The sequence below is a fragment of the Hydra vulgaris genome, chromosome 14 (genome assembly GCF_038396675.1).
Source record: "Hydra vulgaris chromosome 14, alternate assembly HydraT2T_AEP".
Lineage (NCBI taxonomy): Eukaryota > Metazoa > Cnidaria > Hydrozoa > Anthoathecata > Hydridae > Hydra > Hydra vulgaris.
In genome coordinates, this window is record NC_088933.1 from 5148264 (window position 1) to 5172556 (window position 24293).

Consider the following 24293-nt stretch of genomic DNA (forward strand, 5'->3'; position numbering starts at 1 on the left):
AAACAAAACAAAAAAATAGAAGGTTTATAATAAGGTTATAATAATGTTTTCCCTCGCAGAGCTGCAATTTAAAAAATTAAAAAGACCTATTAAGTTTATCGAAAATCACAGCCTAATATATCCTTTTTATATGCTTTTTATATATATGTTTTTTAAATATATTTTGCGTTGCGTAATTTATGGACGACCCCCAGAGCACAAAAAAAAAAGAGAAAGAAGTAAAAAGCAATATGATTAATAAATTGAAAATAAAACTATAAAAAAAAGGTTTAAACACATGGTAAAAAGGTTTAAACACATAACCATGTTGCGCAACTACAAAAATAAGAACGATATTAACGTATATTGCGTAAAAATAAAAACAATATTTTCCAGGATGCGAGAGCAAATCTAATAAACTTATTAACAACCTTGCCCATGACCATTGTGAATTAGTCATGTTTAATTAATGATGTAAAACGTCTACTAGTTACAAAAAGATTTTCAAATATTTAAAGTTACGAACAGTTATATTTTGGAAAGATGTAAAAAAAATTGTAGAGACATGAAACTCCTAGTTTAATTCTTTCGATTGTTGAAAATTTAATGCTTCACTGTATATGGCCTTTTTAAGAACTTCTTTTCTTTCGTGTAAAAGCAGTTTAGCGCCGTGTTTTCCACCATATATATTTCCATTTGAAATCCACTTTTTTATTACTTTTACAGCATCTCTATGTCCCAATTTGTGCATGTCTTCTGGAAATTCTTGGACATAAATAGCTTCGTCATTATTTTCAAGCACGTTTTTACAAAAGTTATTAATTTTTCCATACCATGCTTTCGCTTTTTGATCAAATGATTTTGTTAGAAATTTTTCCTTATTATCAAAAATTATTTCGACAATTACATCTTGTACCATTGTTTCAAATTCAATGACGTGAGAGGCAAGATTTAATAAATGTTTAGCAGCATTTTCCATTTCAACGGATTTTAAATATTGAACTATTTCATTCATAGAAGTTGCTAAAAAATTACCAAGGAAAGGAATTAAATTTATTAAAAACGAAGATATTTTAAAAATTCCGGTTTCTGTATTTAAAGCAAATTGACCACTGCTCACACAATTAGCCGAAATAAAACTTTTGCTAAAGGTTTTCTGGAAGGCAGAACAATAATAATATAAATGGCGATTTGTTTCAATCTCCTTAAGTTTAGTTGCTGTTGATACAACAATTTCTTTTTCGTTGAACAAACTATTTCTATAATCTTTACATTTAGATTCATTCTTGAGAATTATTTCTGCATTGTAAAGAACATTTATTCTTTTCTGTAAGGAGGGGTCAGAAACATGAAAATGAAGAAATTGATAATCCATCATTTCTTTAAAATTATTAATTTTATAATCGTTTGATTTATCGATTTTTTCTAAAAGATCTCTAAGAGACTTGGTATCATCTAGAGTTAAATTTTGGAATCCTTTGCTTTCGGGAAAGTAAGCAAGTGTTATAGAAAGCGTCACAACACATTCAGCATACTCTCGATCTCTATGGTTGTGGCCAGTTTTAAAAGTTTTGAGTGCTTTTTGACAGTAACTTTTGGCATCATGGTAGACGTCCAAATTTTTCACGACCATCAGAGAGCTGTAAGTGTACGCCATTAGAAAATAAATTTTTGTTTTAATTTCAAGGTTAACATGACTACCATTTAATGCTCTTATACAGTATTCTAAAACTTTATTGGTATCTAAATCTGTTTTGTGCTTTATCCACGGAAACTTTTCACACGCATATATTTTGGCCTGAATTAAAAGGCGAGCAACATTACCATGAATATATTTTTCTTTCAGGCAATAAGTTTCTTCAGCTCCAAACTCGTCTTTTAAATTTTTATCAAATCCGTAACTTGATGGGTTCGATAACAGTTTATATAAATAATAGAGGCAGCCAGTGACCTCACCAGCTACATCAGATACACCTTTGTTGATAAAAATATCAATTGCTTCGTTGTAATAGCTTACAGCTTTCCGAAAGATTTCATTTGTTTTATCGCAGGAAAAATGCGATGCCATAGCAACATGAATAAAAGAGCTTCCTTGAGTCGCTAGTATTTTAGGATTTTCTATTTCTTTTTCAAAAAAATAAACAGCGTTTACAAAATCACATTTTTGAAGACATCTCATTCCTTCTTCATAAAAATCACGGATTGAAGATCTATATATTGAAAAATATGCATCATACTTTACTTGATCTCTAAGAGCAACACCGTAACCAAATTCTTCAGGCTTATTCAATATATTAACTAACCTATGTAAAAATCGGTCATGTTCAAAGTCATTATGCAAAATTTCGCTGTATTTAAAACCATTTTCGTATGCATTAATGGCTTCTTCATATTTTTGAGCTGTTTTATTAATATAAATATTTCCATGAAACTTTGAACAGTTAGTAGATGTATAAATATCTCCTATAGATATAAATGAATTAAATAACATTTCCGCCAACTTTTTATCTTTTAAAACTTTTGGATTTTTTGTAAGTTCCTGAATTGCTTCTTTGAGGTCTTGAACACCTAAATCTATAGTCGAATCATCAGCATTGAAAACCCTAATCTTATCAGTTCCATTTTTATATAAATTCTTTATTTTACAATATAATAAGGGTAGACACAGGGCTTCGTGCAATTGGTCAAGTGGTTTTGCTCCATCACACTCCAAGTTATCACCTAAAATATTTACGTAAAAAAATAACTTTTAAAATAATTTATTCAAATTAAATAAAAAATATTAACAAATATATATATATATATATATATATATATATATATATATATATATATATATATATATGTATATATATATAAAAGAAAATAATAAATAAAAAACAAGTGAATTATAATAATAAAGCGAATAAAATTTTGTTAAAATTTTTTTGTGATTCAAAGAAATCAAGATTCGGGATTTTAGGCATTTTAGGAATAATGACTTAAAATAAAGTATTAAGGATTTGAAAAATTATTATTTATATTGAGGATTAATATTAATAATGAAGTTAAAGATTTGAAAAAATAACATTTATATTGAGGATTAATATTATTATTGAAGTTGAGGATTTTAAAAATTAATATTTATATTGAGGATCAATATTAATATTTAAGTTGAGGATTTTAAAAATTAGAATGATTTTAAAATTATTTAAAAAAATTATATTAAAGTCATTATCATTACTATTAACAATAAATTTTTAATTGTTATAATTTTTGATAATATTGTTACAGCCTCTTTTAAGCCTTGAACCTTGCATGAAATTTAATTATTGATGCCATACTTAAATAAGGATAGACACGGGCTACAGAATATAAAGATCTGAGGGTTAGGCTTTGGGCAGGCAGGGTAGTATCTATACATGAAAAGAATTTATTTTAAATTTTTAAATTTTATTTGTAATTTTTTAAAATTTTAATTCATTTCAATTAAATAAAAAAGTATTTGTAATAATTTATTTCAGAAAAAAATTAAGGTGTAATTAAAGTTATTTAAAAAATTTAACTTATTGATAAATTATTTCATAACTACAACTCCTTTGTACAGTTTGTGTATATATGAACAAAAAAACTCCTTTGTACAGTTTGTGTATATATGAACATAGAAACTCCTTCATACAGTTTTGCATATATGAACAAAGAAATCTTTTAATGCTATCTATATTAGTGATCTTTATTTAAAAAAAAATTCTCCATAATGTTAAACTTTAAATAGATCAAGTTTTATATTTTTCTTCAAAATAGATAAAAGATGATTTTTTAGTATTTTTCATAAAAAACTGCAACTTATAAGATTTTAAATTTTATTTAAAAAAAATATAATTTAAATCTTACAAGTTTAAATTTAAAAAAATTGAAACTTGCAAGATTTTAAATTTCTAAAGTTTCTTTTGGTAATTTCTTAAAGATTTTTTTGGCAACTTTTACAAAATATTTAACCATTTTTAAATTCAAATTTAAGCCCACTGTTCACTGATTATTTAATTTTTTATTATTTAATAGCGCATAAAAAACCCACAAATAATCAAACCATTGCACAGTGAGTCAAAATTGTCTAAAAATGGATAAAATATTAATGGGCGAAAGACATATGATAGATGTTTATAGGAAATTGTTAGGGTTGTCTTGATGGTTTTTAAATTAGATGGGGCATGTTGTATGTCTAAATATAGGTAATTACAATCAGGAAATTCAAGTCTAGGCATATTAAATAACAAACTCAAATCTGGGCATACTCAGTCTTTAGAAGTGGGCATAACCACCTAAATTGTCATTTTAGGGGTGGCCGAAGGTGGTCCTGAGATGTACTAAAGTTTTTTAATTAGATGGGACATATTGTCTAAATATAGGTATTTGAGATCAAGAAAATCAAATCTGGGCATATTTAGTCTCTGAGAGTGGTCATAACCATACAGGTGGTCATTTTAGGGGTGGCCAAGGATAATCCTGGGACATCCCTAGTTGTTTGTCTAATAATAGGTAGTTGAAGTTGGGAAATTTAAATCTGAAATTTAGTCTCCAGGAGTGGATATGATCGCAAAGGCAGGTGTGCTCATGGGTTGTCAAGGACCTACTGCACTCAGCTGAGCTCAGAAAATTAAATAAATTTTTATAAAGTTATTTAAAATTAGGTAAATTTTTATCAATATATGACAGTGTAATTTAAAATAGATCATATGTGTGACCTAGTATTTTATTTACACTGTCATATATAGATAAGGCAGTTGTAGTATATTTTGTTGATAGTTGGGTTTTTGTTTATTTGTTTTTTACAAAATATTTATATCCAGAATTTGCAAATGCTTCATTAAACTTAGGGACGGATTTATTGAATAACTTTTTGATAGAAGAATTTTCAGACAATCTCAGTTCAACATAGTGAGGTAGTTGTTTTATTATACTAGAAAGTTGGTTAAAATGAGCATGTCATCTAAAGTATTATCATGTTTACAGTATACTTGGTCACAGTGATTTTGAGTTACATCAAGGTAGTTTATAATTATGAGGTCGCACCGTATAAATATGCTTTGATCATTACATTTAAATGTGTGATATGTTTTTTAGTTTTCTCTATCTGAGAGCAGATACTTATGAACTGTCATTCCTAAATAACTGTGATGAAAATGCCATGCTTCAAGGCTATTAAACACAACTTGAACTTTTCTTCTGCTAAACCATTTATAGAGCAATTTTTAACTTATTGTAAGTAGGATTCTTTTTATTATAAATGATATCCAATCATAGATTTTGCTTTAAAAAACAGAAGAAGACGCATAAAGAACCATTTTACGAACAACTGTCACTTAAGGTAATCCTTATATCCTAAATGATAAATTGATCAGAAAATCATATATTGGTATAAATGAAACAACCTTTAAATTGAGATAAAAACAATTAATAAATGGTTGCTACATTTAAAGTCACTCATTATTTCAAAATATAAAAGCAATACTCAACTGTCAAAAGAAATTTAGGAATTAAAAAACAATTTAAAAAATACAGTGATTAGATGAAAAATAATCAGTTGCTGTAAAGTGTACCAACCAAACTGTGCGAATTATGATTTAATGAAAAATATGAAATTATTACAAATAAAAATAAAACATTTAATTTTCAACCATATTATTAAATAAAAAAAGGGAAATTCAAAATGTCAACATTATTTCTCAATTTGACACAGGTTAAAATTAGACATTCAAGTAATAAATTTTTTGACGTCAGATCTAATCACATTTTATTATTTGTGTTTAATTATGCAATGCTTAACTTGTATTTTTAACTGATTTTTAATTTTTGATTTAAAAATATATGGCTGATGATTTCCTCCAGGCATTAAACTCTGAGTATTATAAAAAAGTTGTATTCTTTTATATGGATATTTATTAAATGATCTATTACATCACTATTAAACAAACAAAAGATTTGTACATTATTATACATTTACATACGCACACTGATGACAACATACTAAATTATGTAGTTGCGAGGGCAGTACATATATTGACTGACTGATGTAGAACCTGCAAGCAAGTGCTTCTACATTGACACAGCATATATATATATATATATATATATATATATATATATATATATATATATATATATATATATTTATATATATATATATATATATCTAAATATATGTATATATATATATATATGTATATGTATATATAAATATATATATATATATATATATATATATATATATATATATATATATATATATATATATATATATATTGGGATGACAACTTTATTTTTTTCTTAACAGCTATTTCAAAATAATTTTAGTTTCCAGTTCTTGCATCAATTGCTTTCACCTTTACAATTTAATAAAAATGTTACCTAATTGACCAAAATTGAAACCAAATTGAAATTGATCTTGATTTTGAAATAAATGAGCAACAAAAAGAAACAGAAACAAATCAAAAAGAAAATTTTTAATGTTAATAGATCAACAGCACTGTTAGTTGTTGCATCTTTTCAGAAAATTGAAAGTCTAGGTTCTCAGCATTAATAAAAGCTGCTGGAGGTAACCTTTACTATATCCAGCTTTTTTTGATATATTAAAGCTTACAACTAGTCCAAAAAATGTTAAAAGAATGAAAAAAATTTAGAATATGTTGCAAGAACATTTAGAAAAATTAAACAAAAATGATAGTCAAATCGAAATCTTCAGCTTTGGCTTTAAAAAAAATTTTTATTATATATCCCTGCATGCTCTCCTTTACTGTGTCTTGTTGGTTCAAATAAAAGTCAATTTCATTGTTTTTTCATTTAAAAATAAATCTTTATTTCTTTATTTTATCTTCGGCTTCTGATGTACCAATATAAAAAAGAAAATTAAATTATTCAACAAAGTTTGTCTTTTGTTACCAGGGTTAGTTGTTCTTCTTTAATTTTTTTAATTAAAATCAGTCATTTAACACATATTTTTAAAATATTGAACAATTAACTTAGTCTATGTTGAGTTTTTACAGTTGGCACATTAAAAAATATATATCAGTTTGAACACAATATAAATGATATATGGGAAAAACTAAGCTTTTTAAAAAATGTTAAAAAATAAAAGCTTTTTTGCAATAAATTTTAAAATAATTCTTTTTATATAAAATGATTACTTTTTTTAAATTTTTCTAAAATTTCGCTTTTTTTGCATCCCAGATAGAAATACATTTAGAAAAGTTTTTTTCAAATAATATTAGGGAGCTTTTAAATATTCAAGGGTCAGTGAAGACCCCTAAAAGTATTTTTAATTTAAAAAATTTTAAAATCCAGTGTTATTTTATTATATAGAAGAAACCTAAGGATGTAAAAAAAACAAATTCAAAAAAAAGTAATTTTCAGCCCACCCTATTGAAGGTACTAAATTAATTTATTTAATAAAACTAAGTCTTTAGTCAACTCTAAAAAAAATTGAAATCTACTAATACAATTAAAATTTAAACTACAAAATGTGGACACACATGAGTTTTTGGATACCTCAAGATCATTTATCAAAAATCTGTAAAAACCATATTTAAACATAGTGTTGATAGTATAATGGAAAAAAATGCACTTCACCTAATTTTGATAATACAAATCATATTCTAGACAACCTTAATATACATTCATACACAAAAGAAAGATTTTTTACAACTTACATAAAAGAAAATTATCAATAATAAATATTATGCAAACAAAAATAATTAATTGATTACCTGAAAGTTTCACAACTTCAACTTTTGAATTATCTAGAAATTATTAAACTATTTAAAAACTAAAAAACAATTATCTTTCTAAAAAAAAAACAAAAATGCATCTAGAAATGCATAACTAGTAATACTGCCTCAAAATAATAATTATCAATAATAAAATGACATTTTGGAAGATAAACTTATTCAAGTAACGATTGAAAAAAGTTGACAATATAGAAAACCCAAATTAAAATCAAATGAAAATAATTCAGTTAAAAAATCTGTTAATGTCTGTGAAAAAAAAACATCTTTTAGCTACTCTTTCTTATGAACAAAAATCTCTATATGCTGTAAGTGTCTTACTATTAATAAAAATGACAAATAACAAAAATACTGACTTTTTGACTGGTTATGACTATGTAACTGATTTATTTGTGACTGATTATATGAATGACTTTATATATATGAATTACCTGTAGTTTTGACTGAAATATCATCTATTGAAATATCTAAAAAAAAATCAGAATAAACAAATTAAAAGTAATAATTTAATTAAGTATGTTTAAATTATATGTTGTGTGTTCAAAGTACATAGCTGCAAAGTCATGGAAATATGGAGGAAAAAAAAAAGAAGTAAGAAATCTAAAAAATTGTATGAGTTTTTAACAAAAGAAATTAATTAAAAAATATTTTGTAGCATAAAACTTATCATGTCAATAAGGAAGCGATTTTAACAAATAAAATGTCATCAAGAAATAGTGAAAAAAATAACAAAACTTTATAATTATGCAAAAACAAAAGATGACGCAAATGAAAAATCGAAAACATCAAATGCAAAAAACAATTTCAATAAAACAGATTGCAAAAACTATATATTTAAAAAAAATATATTTACATACAGTCTATATGAATGACTATACAACTCTGAATTACCTGATGTTTTGATCAATATATCATCTATTGAAATATCTAAGTTAAAAAAATATATATATAAGCATTAGTGTAAAAAAATATCTTTTTTTAATGTATCTTTTAATTATGTATGTAACACACACCCTAGTGGAAATATTTCATACAAAAAAATAAGTGCACCAGAAACTGTTTACATTTTTGGAACAATCATACCGTTTCCAGTTATAATTTAAATTTTGAAAATATTGTCAATATCTTACAAAAAAAAGAGGAGAAAGGTGGGGGGGGGGGGTAAAATGGCCAGGTCCTGGATTTTTGATGTTCAAGATAGTTAACTTTAAGACAAGATGAAAACTTGAAACTTTGTAATATTGATACTGGAGTCATATTAATGTTTTACAAAAAATTACTGTTTCGGAACTTGGGAACAAGCTCAATTAGAAAATTTAGGTATTATGACACATGTGTAGGTAGCAGGGTTCAACCCTGATGAGTGGAATGAAACAAAATAAGTTTTTTTCATTTTTAAACTTAAAAGAAATCAATTAAAAGATTTAAAATTTCATAAATAAATCTTTTGTTGTTAAAAAGTTCTAGACATTTTAAGTCTATTATTTGCCCATTTATATTATTATATCCAAATAAATAACTTAAAATGCTTGCAACTTTTAAATGAAAATTTCTTGTTAATATAAAATCGAAAAAGAAAAAAAAAAGTTATTAGGGGACGTTACTCTAGAGAGGGTTACTTAGGGTCAAATGAGGATAATTCTAATTACTCTTGCGCCAATAATACCAGTCTGTACAATAATACCATTGGCACAATCACTAGGATGATTCAAATTATTCTGGCGCAAATAATACCAGTCTATACACTAAAAAAAGGATAAAAAATAAAAAATGATTTTGATTGTTGCAGATTTTTATATTTTACATTTTTATTTTATTAATTAATTATTTTATTAATTAATTATTTCAATTAATTAATTAATTTAAATTAATTAATTATTTTAATTAATTTTATTTTATAATTAATATTAACAACATTTATTTAACTTTTAAAAATTAACTTTTTACAATATGTAAATTCAATAAATGAAACAATGAATAAAAAAAGTATACTCAGCAAGATTTTTGAAAAAGAAAGAAAGATGAGAGTTTAATGTAACAATAGCTTTAAGAAGGTTTTTAGAATAATTTTGTGACAGGTGGTTACCTTGCAACTGTTTTATCAATACTGACTAAAACTATGATGAACACATTTAGAGACTTCTTAACTCATATAGCCCTTTGTTGGTAAAATCAAATAATTTTATTTTTAAAAATTATTTTAACATTTTTTACTCGCAGCATTTCAGTTTATGAAGTAAGTTTCAGTTGTTAGATGTCACTTGACAAATTGAAAAATGGTTTTACTTCAAAAAATACTTTAATAATAAAAAAAAAAAGTATTTTATTTTTACTGACAAGTTTATTTGTATATGTTTTACTTAATCCCAAAAATATTATTATTGGTTTTTAGATTTTATTAGAGCAACTTTTTTCTAAGTATCCAAAGCCATATTTACTTTTCTGTGTTAAATTGGAAAACTTTATTGCAAATGGTTATAGGGCAAAAAACACCGTCTTGTTGAAAAACTATCATGAAATTGTCTATAGTTGAAAAAGATATCTTATTTGTAGTGTGAAATTTAAAATAAATTTGTAAAGTTCTCTAGCTACTTATAGAGAAATCTTAAATAAAAAATTGTCGATTTTAATAATACATACCTATACCTAAACTTTATATAATACCTAATAATACAATAATAATACATAATTAATACATACCTGTAAGATTTATGTCTCTATCAATATGCATAAAAGTATCTTTTGTTAAATTAAAACTTGCATTAAATGCTTCTACTTGGGGTAAGAACTCATAGTAAAGAGATTGATTCATTCTTTGCACAGCAAATCAACAAATTACAAGTATAAAAATATTACCAATATATTTATGGTATTGCCCTGGAGTATGAATGCTTTAGGATCTGCTATATAATGATATATATAAATATAGGTATTTATAAATAACAGAGTATTTTTAAAACTTTTATTAGTTTAAAAAAAATTCTATCTATAATAGCAAGTTAGTTATAATTGAAATTCCTGTTTATTTATACCTAACATACCCAAAAAAGGGATAAGCTAAATATTAACTTTAGTAACACTACTTATTTTTATTGAGGAAAGATAAATGCTTAAATCAGAGCAGATTTCTTTTGAAAGAAAAAACCAATAAGTCAGAACTTTCAGCCAGAATTGTGAAAAACAATATGGTTTTAAAAATAAAAAGGTTTTTTGTTAATATCTTGATAAATAGGTTGTTTTGTTAAATTTAAGTAACTCTAAACTCATTTTATAAGGTTTATAAAAACACAATTTAAAAACACATTTTTTTTTGTCTAAACTATGTCTCAACCTGGGACTCAAAAGAAACTGAATATACTGATGATCTTAAAAATGATATAAACACAACTTGGCTTGGCACTTTGGGATCTTTTTAAAGCTTTAGCATCTTGTGTATTACTGTGCATTTTTTGTTCACTTCACTTGTAGGATGTGGTGAATCAGTTAATAAATCTTTAGAAGAAACTTGTGATTTTTGTACACATGTTGCAACAACATGCAAAACTTCAATTTAATTGAAGTTCTGCATGTTGCAGCTTCAATTAAATTGAAGTTCTGCATGTTGCAGCTTCAATTAAATTGCCTTGTTTTTTAACTTTTGTTTAAGTATATTAAAACATTGCATTTTGCTACCTCTGTCATCTAAATAAGAATGTACAAAGTTATACATAAAAATGTATAACTGTTTATTGTTTTGGAACTATAATTCAAACTAAATTTTTATAAAAATTCAATTATCTAACTAATATTTTCGACCTTTACCTATCCTATAACCTAGTTGCTTTATTAGGTTTATTAGGTTCATCTCTCTGTAATACAACAGATGTGTGCTTACCATAGTCCAATAAGATTTAACAATCTTTTATAAATTTTAATTAGTCTAGGAGTTAGAATAACTTATGGGTTTTGATTTTCACCTTTTTCCCTCTTTTTTTCTATATTAGATCAAGCGTTTAACTACTCCTACCTACTAGTAGAATTTTGCAAAGTGTATATAAAATATAACAAAATATACAAAATAAAATAAAAATAGAACAAATCGTGGTGATACAACATAGAGATAGAGCAAAGTGTGGAGATAGAGCAAACTATTGTTTGTAATAATACTTACTTGGATAAAAGTCAGTTTATAACTTTATAACTAAGTCAGATTTTACTAAACTATATGAATCTAAAATATTTAATTAAGAATTTTCATGAAAGTCTTAGTTTGCTTTCAACAGGAAGTAAAATATTTAGTTTGCTCAGGGTTTTTTTTCCTTATTTGCTTGTTAACCATCATGAGAGCTATAATTAGGTTTAAAACATTGATCACGAATTAATTGATGTTACTAGAAACAGTGATTATCAGAAATGGTTTGGTAGCAATCATTTTTAGTGATGAAGTAAATTTTTCTGGAAAAATATGGATAATACCCTTATATATTAAGAATCTAATATAAGTGGTTTTCTCTTTAGTCCATAATGACTGAATATTTGAGAAATAATTTAGGAGAAGTATTTAAATATGTAACATGAATCAAATTAACATAAGGTAAGTGATTAGAATAAAGAGATTCAAATTCAACACTTAAAAAATACTTTTTTTTTTAATTATTTGCTAATGATTAGGGATGGCAATCCCAGGATCCAAAATCCTGAGATTCCATAAAAACTTTTCATCATGAAATCCTGGGAATAGTCTTTGAAATTTCTCAGGATTTTGGGATTCGTCATAAAAAAAAAAAAGTAAAAAAAGTTTAGGCTTAATTTGTAATAAAGTAATAAAATTGTATGTCATAGAATGTAAATATAGGCTATGTTATAGTAGCTGTTTGGTTTTGTTTTTCTATTTGCAATGTTTTCTTTTTATTCTCTTTATGTATTTTATCAAAAAAACAAACTAAAAACATTATTGCTTATCTGCAAAATATGTACGGTTAAACATATAAAAAATGTATATATAGTATAATATTAAAACTAATATATTATTAAAAATAAATAAAATTTTAGTGTTTGCTGATGGAAAGATCAAAAAATTTTAATAGAAGGTATACCTTAATTTTATTTTGAATTTTTCAACTCTTTCTATTTTCAAATGTATTATTCAAATCATGATTTTAATTCCATTTTTATGTCCACTCAATTCAATTACAAATGTGTGCAAGATTTACTAAAGTTTTTTAACATCGGTTTATTAAATTACAAAATTGACAAAGTTTATTAAGGTCATCAAAATACATAAAGTTTATTAAATAAACTTTAGTTATCGTTATTCAAAGAAAATTTTTTTTACTTAAAAGGAAGGTTATATTTATCATTCAAATGATTCATTGTTAATTAATGAAAAATCCGAAGTTAAAATTAAGCACAAATTAATGGACCTGTGATCTATTTAGTCATGGATTGCAAAACCCGATGGAGCAGCTTGTTGCTTGACCTAAACAGATTTGTGAAGTTAAAATTAAAAAATTTATTGTGTTAAAAGGGGCCTTCTAGATTTAGAATTTTTTATAGTCAAATATATTCTGAACATGTTTTTAATTAAGTGCAATAAATTAACATCATTTAAAGTTGAAGGAGTCCTCTTTTGTACTATAGTTATGTGGTAGTAGACTGGTGGTAAAACATTTGTCATGCAATCAATAGGTTGAGGTTCAAATCACCTCTGCTGAAATTACTGTGCTCTATCTATTTCTCCGCACAATGCCGTTGTTTAAAAATTTTAGTTGTTAATGTTGTTTGTTAGTAAAAATGGTAATGTTATGTTTTATGTTAAGACAAAATATTTTAAAAAAATGAGTTGCTCCCTTGACTGAAGTGGTCACTGGAGCAATAGGGAGGTGAATTTATGAAATTAAAAAAAAAAATTACTGTACACATACAATAATAAAAATTTGGTATTTTGATAGGTTTTTTAAAAAAAAAAAAAAAACACCAAAAAAACCCATTTGGGTTGGGTTTTTTCCAACCCTGCAAGCCACTAAGCTAATTCCTTCTCTTAAAAACATGACATATGAAGAAAGACTCATGAGTTTAAATTTAATAAAACTTTTATCTCTGTGTTTAAAAGGTGATCCAAATTTTTAAAATCTTCAATAAAATAGAGTAAATTTAACTTTACATAGTTTCTTAGAGCAAATAAATGCACAAAAAAATCAGATTCAGACACTTGGACGCAACCAGATTATTTTGAATTTATTAAAAGTTCTTCTAGACAAACCTTTCTCCTTAATTGAGCAGCAACTGCATGGATATAATTACTGGTGGAAGTAGTAAATTTTCATAGCTTAAATCAATTTAAAAACAAAATAGACAAACATCAACAAAAGAACTATTTATTTTGCGAATGACTGTTTCAGTTTGTAAATCACACTAGCTGTATTAATACAATGACAGCTTTATTACAAAACAAAACATAAATAGATACATACATACATTCATACACATGCACACAGACATACATACATACATACATACATACATACATACATACATACATACATACATACATACATACATACATACATACATACATAGAAACATACAAACATACATACAAAAACAAACAAAGTAAAGATTTAATAAATGCCAACAATATATTTAAAATAATTAAAAAAAATAAATAAATTATAAAACGAAATAATACTTTAACAAAAATAAAATTTTACTTGTAAGTTGTTCTATTTCATTTACCAAATTTATTCTGTCTATATTAATTAACGCTTTAATAATGTCTTCAGGCTTCCACGTTTTACATTTTGACAGCATTGCATAAGCTCTCATATTTGTAGAATCATAAGCATATTCTATGGCATCAAGTTCAATTTCACTTATTGATAAAGAACTTCCAAGATGTTTCCAATCATATCCAATTTTTTTACAAAATTCAGTAAGAAATAATGGATTTCGAAAAATATCACACTGTTTATCTGAATAAAATGCACAAAAAGTTTTAAATTAAGTTGGTATCCAAGAATACTTGTACTATTATATTTCTAATAATTTATTATATAATACACACACACAAATATATATATATATATATATATATATATATATAAATATTTTTATATATATATATATATATATATATATATATATATATATATATATATACATATATATATACATATATATATACATATATATATACATATATATATATATATATATATATATATATATATATATATATATATATATATATATATATATATATATATATATCAATCCTCGGAATTAGGAAAACTGAGGTCGGCAATTCTCATGTAACCATCTGCTTACAAGCTTGACCCTGTCACAGGGTGCCCTGTCATGCTGAAACTTATGGGTATTTGTGATGTTCATGAATATTTTTTTAAGTTTTTTTTTTTGAAGTATATCAAGATAATTATGACTATTTATTGTAGTGTTAGTAGGCATAAACCATTACCCACCACTTTGATTTGCTTTAATGGTACCCAATATCATGATTTTAGGGCAATGTTTTACAGTAGAAAGCAAATAGTGGGGTTGTAGCATCAGCAAGGCAGGCATTTAATGCTTGTAGAACGACAACTAAATTGTCCAATTAATGATTTATCGCTAAATATTACATTCTCCCAATCTTCCGCTGACCAGCGCTTGTATTTTTGACAGAAGGCAATATGGTCTCTTAAAAAGGCAAGGCTTTTTTGCAGAACATGGCTATTTAAGTTAAATTGTTTGCACAAATGTCTTTGTCACGACACTTAACTTATTAATATTAAAAAAAAAAGTGTTGTTGTCAAAACACTTATTCCTAACTGGTTTAACACCAGTTAAGAATATCTCAAATGAAATTTCAGAAGCACTAGCAAATGGATATACTTTTGCATAGCAATTAATTAAATTATCCCATTGAGCCCATTAAGTAGAACTGGACAACCTTTGGTTGTCCAGTTCTAACTTTAGTTTTAAAATCACAAGTTTCTTGATATCACTTTGATGTTTTTGTAATGCAGAACCTTTTAAAATGTTTTACATTAAAATGTTGCAATGTATTCACATGAAATAACAATCTGAGCATGTTTTTCTGTTGTTAATTCATTAGTTTTTCGCATAATTACTTTATTTTTTGCTAAAATAACAACAAGTTATGACTAAATCAAGTTTAGTGGTTTATAACATAAGTTTCGTTATGCCTTTAAAAACATTAAAACGTTACATTACATTAAAATATTGCAATGTGTTTACATAGAATAACAATCTGAGCATATTTTTCTGTAGTTAATTCATTAGCTTTGCTTATACATACATATATATATATATATATATATATATATATATATATATATATATATATATATATATATATATATATTTATTTATATATATTTATATATATATATATTTACATATATATATATATATATATATATATATATATATATATATATATATATATATATATATATATATATATATATATATATATATATATATATAATATATATATATATATATATATATATATATATATATATATATATATATATCAATGGTGTACACTGGATTTTTAGATGTTTGAGTTTTGACACTTACAGGCATTGTGCAAACTCCAAACGTTTGTATGTTTATGCTTATATTAAAAAAAAAAAATGTTTTGCAAAGAATTGGGGTGATTGGAGCTTGGGAACAAAAAAACCCTAATTTTTAGGCCCACCCAACCCTTAACATAGGAGCAACGAGTTTATAAAATGTTTTCTTTACTATTTTTATCTAAATATATTCATCAACAAATTTCAAGTTTCATACAATAATCTCTTATTGTTCAGTTTTTATGACCCTGCAATGTTTACAGCCCCCTCAAATTGAGGGGGTTAAAACTTTATATGGTCATAGTTTTTGAAAAATAAGAGATTATTGCATGAAATTTGAAATTTATTGATGAATATAAATTTAGATAAAAATAGTAAAAAAAACATTTTATAAACTCGTTGCTCACACCTTAAGGGCTGGGTGGGCCCAAAAATTAGGGCCTTTTTGTTCCCAAGCCTCAATAACCCCAATTCTTTGCAAAACATTTTTTTTTTTATATAAGCATAAACATACAAACGTTTGGAGTTTGCACAATGCCTGTAAGTGTCAAAACTCAAACATCTAAAAATCCAGTGTACACCATTGATATATATATATATATATATATATATATATATATATTTAAATAAATATAAATATAGATATATATATACATTTATATATATAAACATATATTTATATATATATGTATATTTATATATATATATATATATATATATATATATATATATATATATATATATATATATATATATATATATATATATATAAATATATATATATATATATATATATATATATATATATATACATATATATATATATATATATATATATATATATATATATATATATATATATATATATATATATATATATATATACATATATATATATATTTATGACCAAAATAAACGAAAAAAAACACTGAAACTTTTTAGTCCCTGTGTAATAAGTATATAAATTAAAATAATTATAAAAGTTGACGACCGGGGGTAATCCACTGTTATTTAGCATGGTAGCCCTTCTCATCAAAAGCGTCGAAGTTATGGCAGATAAATAGTCAATAAACAATCAGCATTGGCATTATCTGACGAGTATGAGTTTGTTGGTTTTGATCCAGAGAATAAAAAATTAGAAAAGCTTGACTATTTATTGAAAGCAGAGTTAACAGTACTTCGTGACAAAATAATTTATTTGAAGGACAAAGTCAACTCGAAAGCTAAATTGATCACTAAACTTCAATCTAAATGTGATAAAACAGTAGCGACATCATCAGATAAGAAAGTTAGTTTTGCGTCTCTATTCAACAATAAATCTACTGATAACAGACGTGAAAGAAATATTTTACTAAATAAAAAGAGCGTCAAATTCGTGAGGCGAATGTAATAGTGTCTGGGATTAATATTCAAGAGGGCTAAGATAATGTAGCAATTAAAAACGCATTTGCTAAATTTTTTAATGCTGTTGGAATTGATAAAGACATCATTACCGAGGTAAATTATTTTCGTCCTAAAAATGTTAACTAAGTGAATCATAATGACCATAAACCAAGCATAGATCAAGTAACTTTGAGAGATTCATCAGAAAGGATAAGCGTACTATCAAAGGCACGTCATCACACAGTGCCAGCTTACAAGAATGTATATGCAAGAGAGGACCGCACAGAATCAGAACAAGCAAACTTTAATGAACTATACGACGAGAAGAAAAAAAAAGAATGACGAATTGAATATACTTGGCCTTCTTGATCAGCCTTTTCGTTATGTCATCCATCTACGACTTAACTGTGTCAAATTGATTAATGCTACAGAGTCAGCCAAAGGATTGCAGTCTATCTTCACCAATCAATCAACAGTTAATAAAGCTATTACCATAGCGAAGGCAAAAGTTGAATCAAATAAAACAATTTAAGTCAACACAGTGTAAAAACATACCTCCTAAGCTATCTAATTTAAGAATCTGGTCCACAAATGCAAATTCACTTCAAAACAAACTCTGCGAACTTGCTGACCAAATTTGTAATGCAGCCATAAAAAAAATGAGCCATAGAAAAATATTATAGCAGCTGCTGAAACAAAATTTGGCCGTGATAATGTAGCGTTGTTAAGTGGATTATGACAGCTATTTCGACAAGATCGAAATAGCTTTCATGCTGGTGGTGGTGTTCGTTTTTATATAAAAGAATATATCAATGTGCTGGAAGTAAATAACGTATAACTCAACAATAGTGTGGTTGAACAATTATGGAAAATATTACAAATGGGATGTGATAAAATATTAATTGGATGCATTTATCGACCACCAAGTAGCAGCTTAGATGTTAATGCTTCGTTATGTGAATTTCTTACAATCTCTATCAAGTCTAGGTTGTTCAAATATGGTTGTTTTTGGTGATTTTATTTATAGTCACATTAGATATGTTTATGCGGACATTGGTGGAGGAATGGCAACAATAGCCAACATCGAGGAGTCATCTATAGGTGATAAGCGACTAGATAAATTATTCCTTAGTTGCCTTCAAAATAATCATCTTATACAACTTGTTACCTTTCCCACATTTCAAAATTCTCTTGAGGAAGAGCCATAAAACACCCTTGACCTTCTCATCACAGATGAGCCAGACCATGTTCTTGCACTAAAAACAGGTGAACCTCTAGGCCATACACCACAAGCTCAAACTCACTCTATGATAACCTGTGAATATGCCATTGCTAGTACTGATGCAAATCAATCTACCAATAATTTACCAAGACTTGTTTAGGCAAAAGCAGATTTTGAAAAAATTTCAACATATTTTGAATCAGTAAACTGGAGTAATTTATTTGCTGGCTAATCAGTAAATGATTGCAATGAAGTTTTTATTCAAGAATATAATTTATCATGTGCTCAATATGTATCAACAAAAATATCTAAACTAATTTTGGATCATGAACCGTGGATGACAACTGATGTAAAAGCTGCTATTTGTCTAAAACGAGACCTTTGGACCAAATATAAATCTGCTGAGAGATATGTTCACGCCAAATTAAAATTAGAGCATAAAGCTGCTTATCAGTAAAAAAAGTTATAAAAAAAGCAGTCCTGGAATATGAAGAAACCATTGTTCAAAAAGCGAAGCTGATTCCAAAAATACTCCATTTCCATGTGCAAAAAAAAAAAGTACAAAAGACTATAAAAGCTCTGAAAAATACTGATGGAATAATCATAACTGAAGGCGAATTTATTTGCAGTGCTTTTAGTAAATTCTTTCATTCTGTTTTTGTTGTAGAATCATCAGATGGGCTGCCTTATTTTAAAAATCAAACTGAAATTCAATGCAGTGAAATTCCTGACCATTTTTTTAATCACAAGCATATTAAAAACAGACTAGTAAAAATTGATCCAAATAAGTCCGCCGGATTCGATTGCATCCACCCATGAGTTCTCTTAAACTGTTGTTCAAGTATGGCTTTACCTTTAAGTATAATCTATCATCATTCATTTAGTACTGGTGTTGTGCCTGATAGATGAAAAAAAGCAAATGTTACTCCAATTTTCAAAAAAGGTTCTAGACTTTTGGCCTCAAACAACAGACCAGTCTCCTTAACATCAATTTCTGGAAAAATAATGGAAGCAATTATGCAAGAGGTTATCATGAACCACTGAATATCATATCGATCTCGAATACACAACATGGATTTGTGTTTAAAAAATCATGCGTTAGAATTGTTAGAAACTCTTGTTAGAAACTCTTGACATCATTACAGAGGCTTTACACCAAGGATACTCTGTTGACATTATTTTTACCGACTTTGAAAAAGCCTTCGATACAGTGCCTCACAAAAGACTACTATATAAACTTTATGCATATGGTATTCGTGGTCAGATTCTTGCATGGATTAAAGCTTGGCTAAATAAAAGGCAGCAACAGGTCAAAATAGGATCAAATACATCGGAATGGAAGGATATAGTTAGTGGAGTCCCACAGGGATCAGTCCTTGGCCCCCTTCTTTTTGTGTTGTAAATTAATGACCTACCAGATAATTTGACACACAATATAAAATTATATGTTGATGAATGCAAAATCATTGGGGTAATCAGCTCACCATCAGATGTAGATTTTTTACAAGCTGATATCAATAAAGCTGTTGAATGGTCAAGAATTTGGCAGATGAAGTTTAATTTAACAAAATGTAAGGTCATGCATATCGATAAAGGATCAACTAAATCAAATCAAAAATACAATATGTATGATGATAATGGCACACAAGTCACATTAGCTGATACCTATATTGAAAGAGATTTAGGTGTACTCATCTCTGATAACCTTAAAGTTAAGATGAAAGTTGATTCTGCTGCTATGAAGGCCAATCAAATACTTCGAATTTTTAAAAAAGCATTTCAGCACAGAGGTTTAAATCTGTGGAAATTGCTTTATATAACCTATATTAGACCACATTTAGAATTTGCAGTTTAATCACGGTTACCATATCAAGTTAGAGACATCAATATTTTAAAAAACATTCAAAGAAAAACTGCAAAAGTAATTTTTTCGATTTCAAAACTGCCTTACAATGAAAGACTCAAAAAACTAGGACTTCCCGCCCTGACTGAGAGAAGGATCAGAAGTGATATGATACAGCATTTTAAAATAATAAGCCAGATTGATGTCATTAACTGGCATCACCCACAGATGTCTCTTTCCTCCTTTCTTTGCGATGGACCGGCTGGTGGTACTCCTGGTCATGCTATGCAATTAAAGTGTCAACTGGTGAAGCATTGCGAACAGAGGCGATATTTTTCACAAATCGTATAGTGAAACACTAGAACTCTTTGCCAGAGTTATTGATGCTCCAGGATTGAGAAATTTTAAGGAGCTATATGATAATCATGTCGTAAGAAGAAACATTATAGCCTGATTTATGATGCTAGTGTAACTTTGGTAGTGCAACAATTTTGGGTTCTGCACAGGAATGCTAATACCATTCCTTCACAAGTCTTTTTATTTTTGTAAAATAACTTGTTCAGAAAATATCTAATAATAATATATATATATATACATATATACTTATGATCAAAATATATATACATATATATATAATATATATATATATATATATATATATATATATATATATATATATATATTTGTATTATTATTATATACATGCAAAATTTATGTTATAAACCACTTAATTTGTTATATATATATACATATATATATATATTTATATATATATATATGTATATTTATATGTATACTTAATTTGTTATATATATATATACATATATATATATATATATACATATATATATGTATATGTATAAATATATATATATATATATATATATATATATATGTATATATATATAAATTATATATAAGTTATATATGTATTATATATATGTATGTATGTATGTATGTATATATATATATATATATATATATATATATATATATATATATATATATATATATATATATACATATATATATATATATATATATATATATATATATATATATATATATATATATATATATATATATATATATATATATATATATATATATATATATATATATATATCAGAAATATAAAAAAAATGTAGATATTATAATTCTACAATACTTTTAGATTAAAAATCAATGGTACATTATTATTATTTTATTATTCAGATTCACTCCCAACAAGGCTGCATTAATAAATGGCAAGCAGCCACTAATAAGTGGGAGATCCTAGAAAACAAAGAATATTGTTAAAGAGCAAGGAAAAGGTTCATAGAGGACTTGCAAAAGTTGCATGAGTCAGAAAAATATGAAGATGGGAGATAGTTCTAAAGTGTTGAAGTGCGGGGTGAAAAACAATAGGAGCAAATCAGGCTTGGACAGGAATGACATGCAATTGCATGGTGTAACTGACTATGCTTATAATTTTTTTTCTTTTGGAAAAGTGACCACGGCTGTTTTTATGTTTTAACAGTTTAATGGCAATTTTTAAAAATTATTACATTATGAATAACTTTTAATTGTTGATCTTGTTGATCTGAAATTTTTATTTTACGTGAAGACTTTAAATAAAACACAAAAAATTAATTATAATGATTGCTTGAAAAAAACGTATTTTGTATATACTAACAAAAAAAGTTATACATAAACTTTTTTTTTACGTAGGCATGTATTTTTTATGATAAATTTAAACGCTTGAAAACATTTTTTTATGTCTTTCTAAAAATCTTTTAAATTTTTATTTTTTGAAAGATTTTTTATTTAGTTACTTTGAATTATGTTCAAAATTTTTTGTGACTAGTTTCTTAGAACGAGTGTAGGAACATTTAATATAAATTATACAAGAATATTAATCAACTTTATTTACTTATATAAGCAGATATTTTGTTGATTAATGTAAAAGTTTTGAAGTATTTAGTAATGTTTTTATCTTTATTCTTATTTTGAACAAATATATATTTTTTAAAAGACTTTTTACTTTCTATTACGATAAAAATGAATTTTTAATAGTACCTTGAAATGAATGAACCTTTAATAGTAATTTTTAAATTTGTTACACAAAACGCTTATTGATAAAGTTACAAATTGCTATTTAATGCTCATATAAAAACTAAATTTCTTGCTGGCAGTATATTTTGTTTAAATCGCGACGCATTTTATTTAAATTATCAAAGAATATTATACCTTTTTTTTTATTAATATAACATTTTGTATGATGATTTTATTAGTATGAGGACTTTAATCTATGATTGTGTCTTCAATAGGAATTATTTAGTTAATATATTCTAATACATAGTTATTTCTTTGCTGCAAAAAACATAAATAAGAAAAAATGTCATTATAAAATGTTTATTAGTTCGATTTCAATAATGAACCTTCATTCTTTTAAAATGACTATGTTATTTTTTTAAATAATTTTATTTTTGCAACTTTTTGGAAAAACAAAATGTTTCTACAATTCAAAAATATTATATTTATATAACACTTTTCAATAATTTAAATAACTCTTATTTAATAAACAATCATTAAAAGTAATTTGTTACTTAATGTAAAAGTGTTTTGTGTAACTTTAATAAAAAGTTTCAAAAGATAAGTATTATAGTAATTTATTTCATAAAATGTAAAAAAAAGTAATTATTGCTTCTAGTTATAATTTAGTGCAATTTTTTTTTAATTTTCATCCTAGTTTAAGTTTGGAATAGCGATTCTTTTTTCAGCGCATTTCTGAAATGCTTTAAAACATCAAAACATCATAGATCATCCAGGCCTTTTCAAAAATTCTGAAAATTGTTTGCATAAAACACCAGCCCATTTTAAAAGTCCAGGCCACTTTAAAATATCCATTTTTAAATATCCAGGCCATTTTAAAACATCCAGGCCATTTTTAAAATCATGACAATTATTTGGGTAAAATATCAGGAAAAAACACAGAATATATATTTCCTTATACTCCTTCTAATTTTCCATTTGGCTGAGTCGTTTCCAATTTTTTTTCAAATATTCTTAATTTTTGTAGGATTAATGAGTGAAACAGCTTTAAAAACAAATAAATTACAAATATATATATTTAAACTTTTACGTATGGAAAAATTTTTTCTTGGATATCTGGAAAAAAAAATGTCAAAATTCTGGAAACATCAGAAAAAAGATAATCCCTGAAAAACATCTAAACAGTGGAAATCAAGTTGTCAAAAAAAAAAAAAAATCATTTGCGTGGTCAGCAATAGCGATTGATCGCACACCGTTCCTGTTTAAGCCTGGGGTAAATAAGAGATTTGTAGAGGTAGAGTATTATATTAGAAGTAAGATAGTGGCAAACAGGATAAAAAAAACCAAACTTAACAGATGCTAACTTCGCAATCAATTGTATGTATGGTTTCCATGAAAGGTCAGTAGTAAACCATAGTCCAAGAAGATGTAAAGAAAAGGACTCAGTGAGAAGGCAGCCATTCCTCAATATAGAAATGTCCACAGAATTGTGA

The 24293-nt window shown here is 25.8% G+C and overlaps 1 protein-coding gene across 3 annotated transcripts in view; it reads right to left on the minus strand.

Annotated features, from left to right (window-relative positions):
* Positions 1-367: 367 nt before the first annotated feature.
* Positions 368-24293, minus strand: part of LOC136091240 (uncharacterized) — a 66068-nt gene continuing 42142 nt past the window's right edge. For all 3 annotated transcript variants that reach the window (XM_065818472.1, XM_065818474.1, XM_065818473.1), the window contains 5 exons: positions 14429-14689; positions 8631-8666; positions 8171-8206; positions 7722-7754; positions 368-2700 (listed from right to left, as the gene is read on the minus strand). In XM_065818472.1, the coding sequence (XP_065674544.1) occupies positions 554-2700; positions 7722-7754; positions 8171-8206; positions 8631-8666; positions 14429-14689 (2513 nt within the window). In that variant the 3' untranslated portion in view covers positions 368-553. The remainder of the gene's footprint in view (positions 2701-7721; positions 7755-8170; positions 8207-8630; positions 8667-14428; positions 14690-24293) is intronic.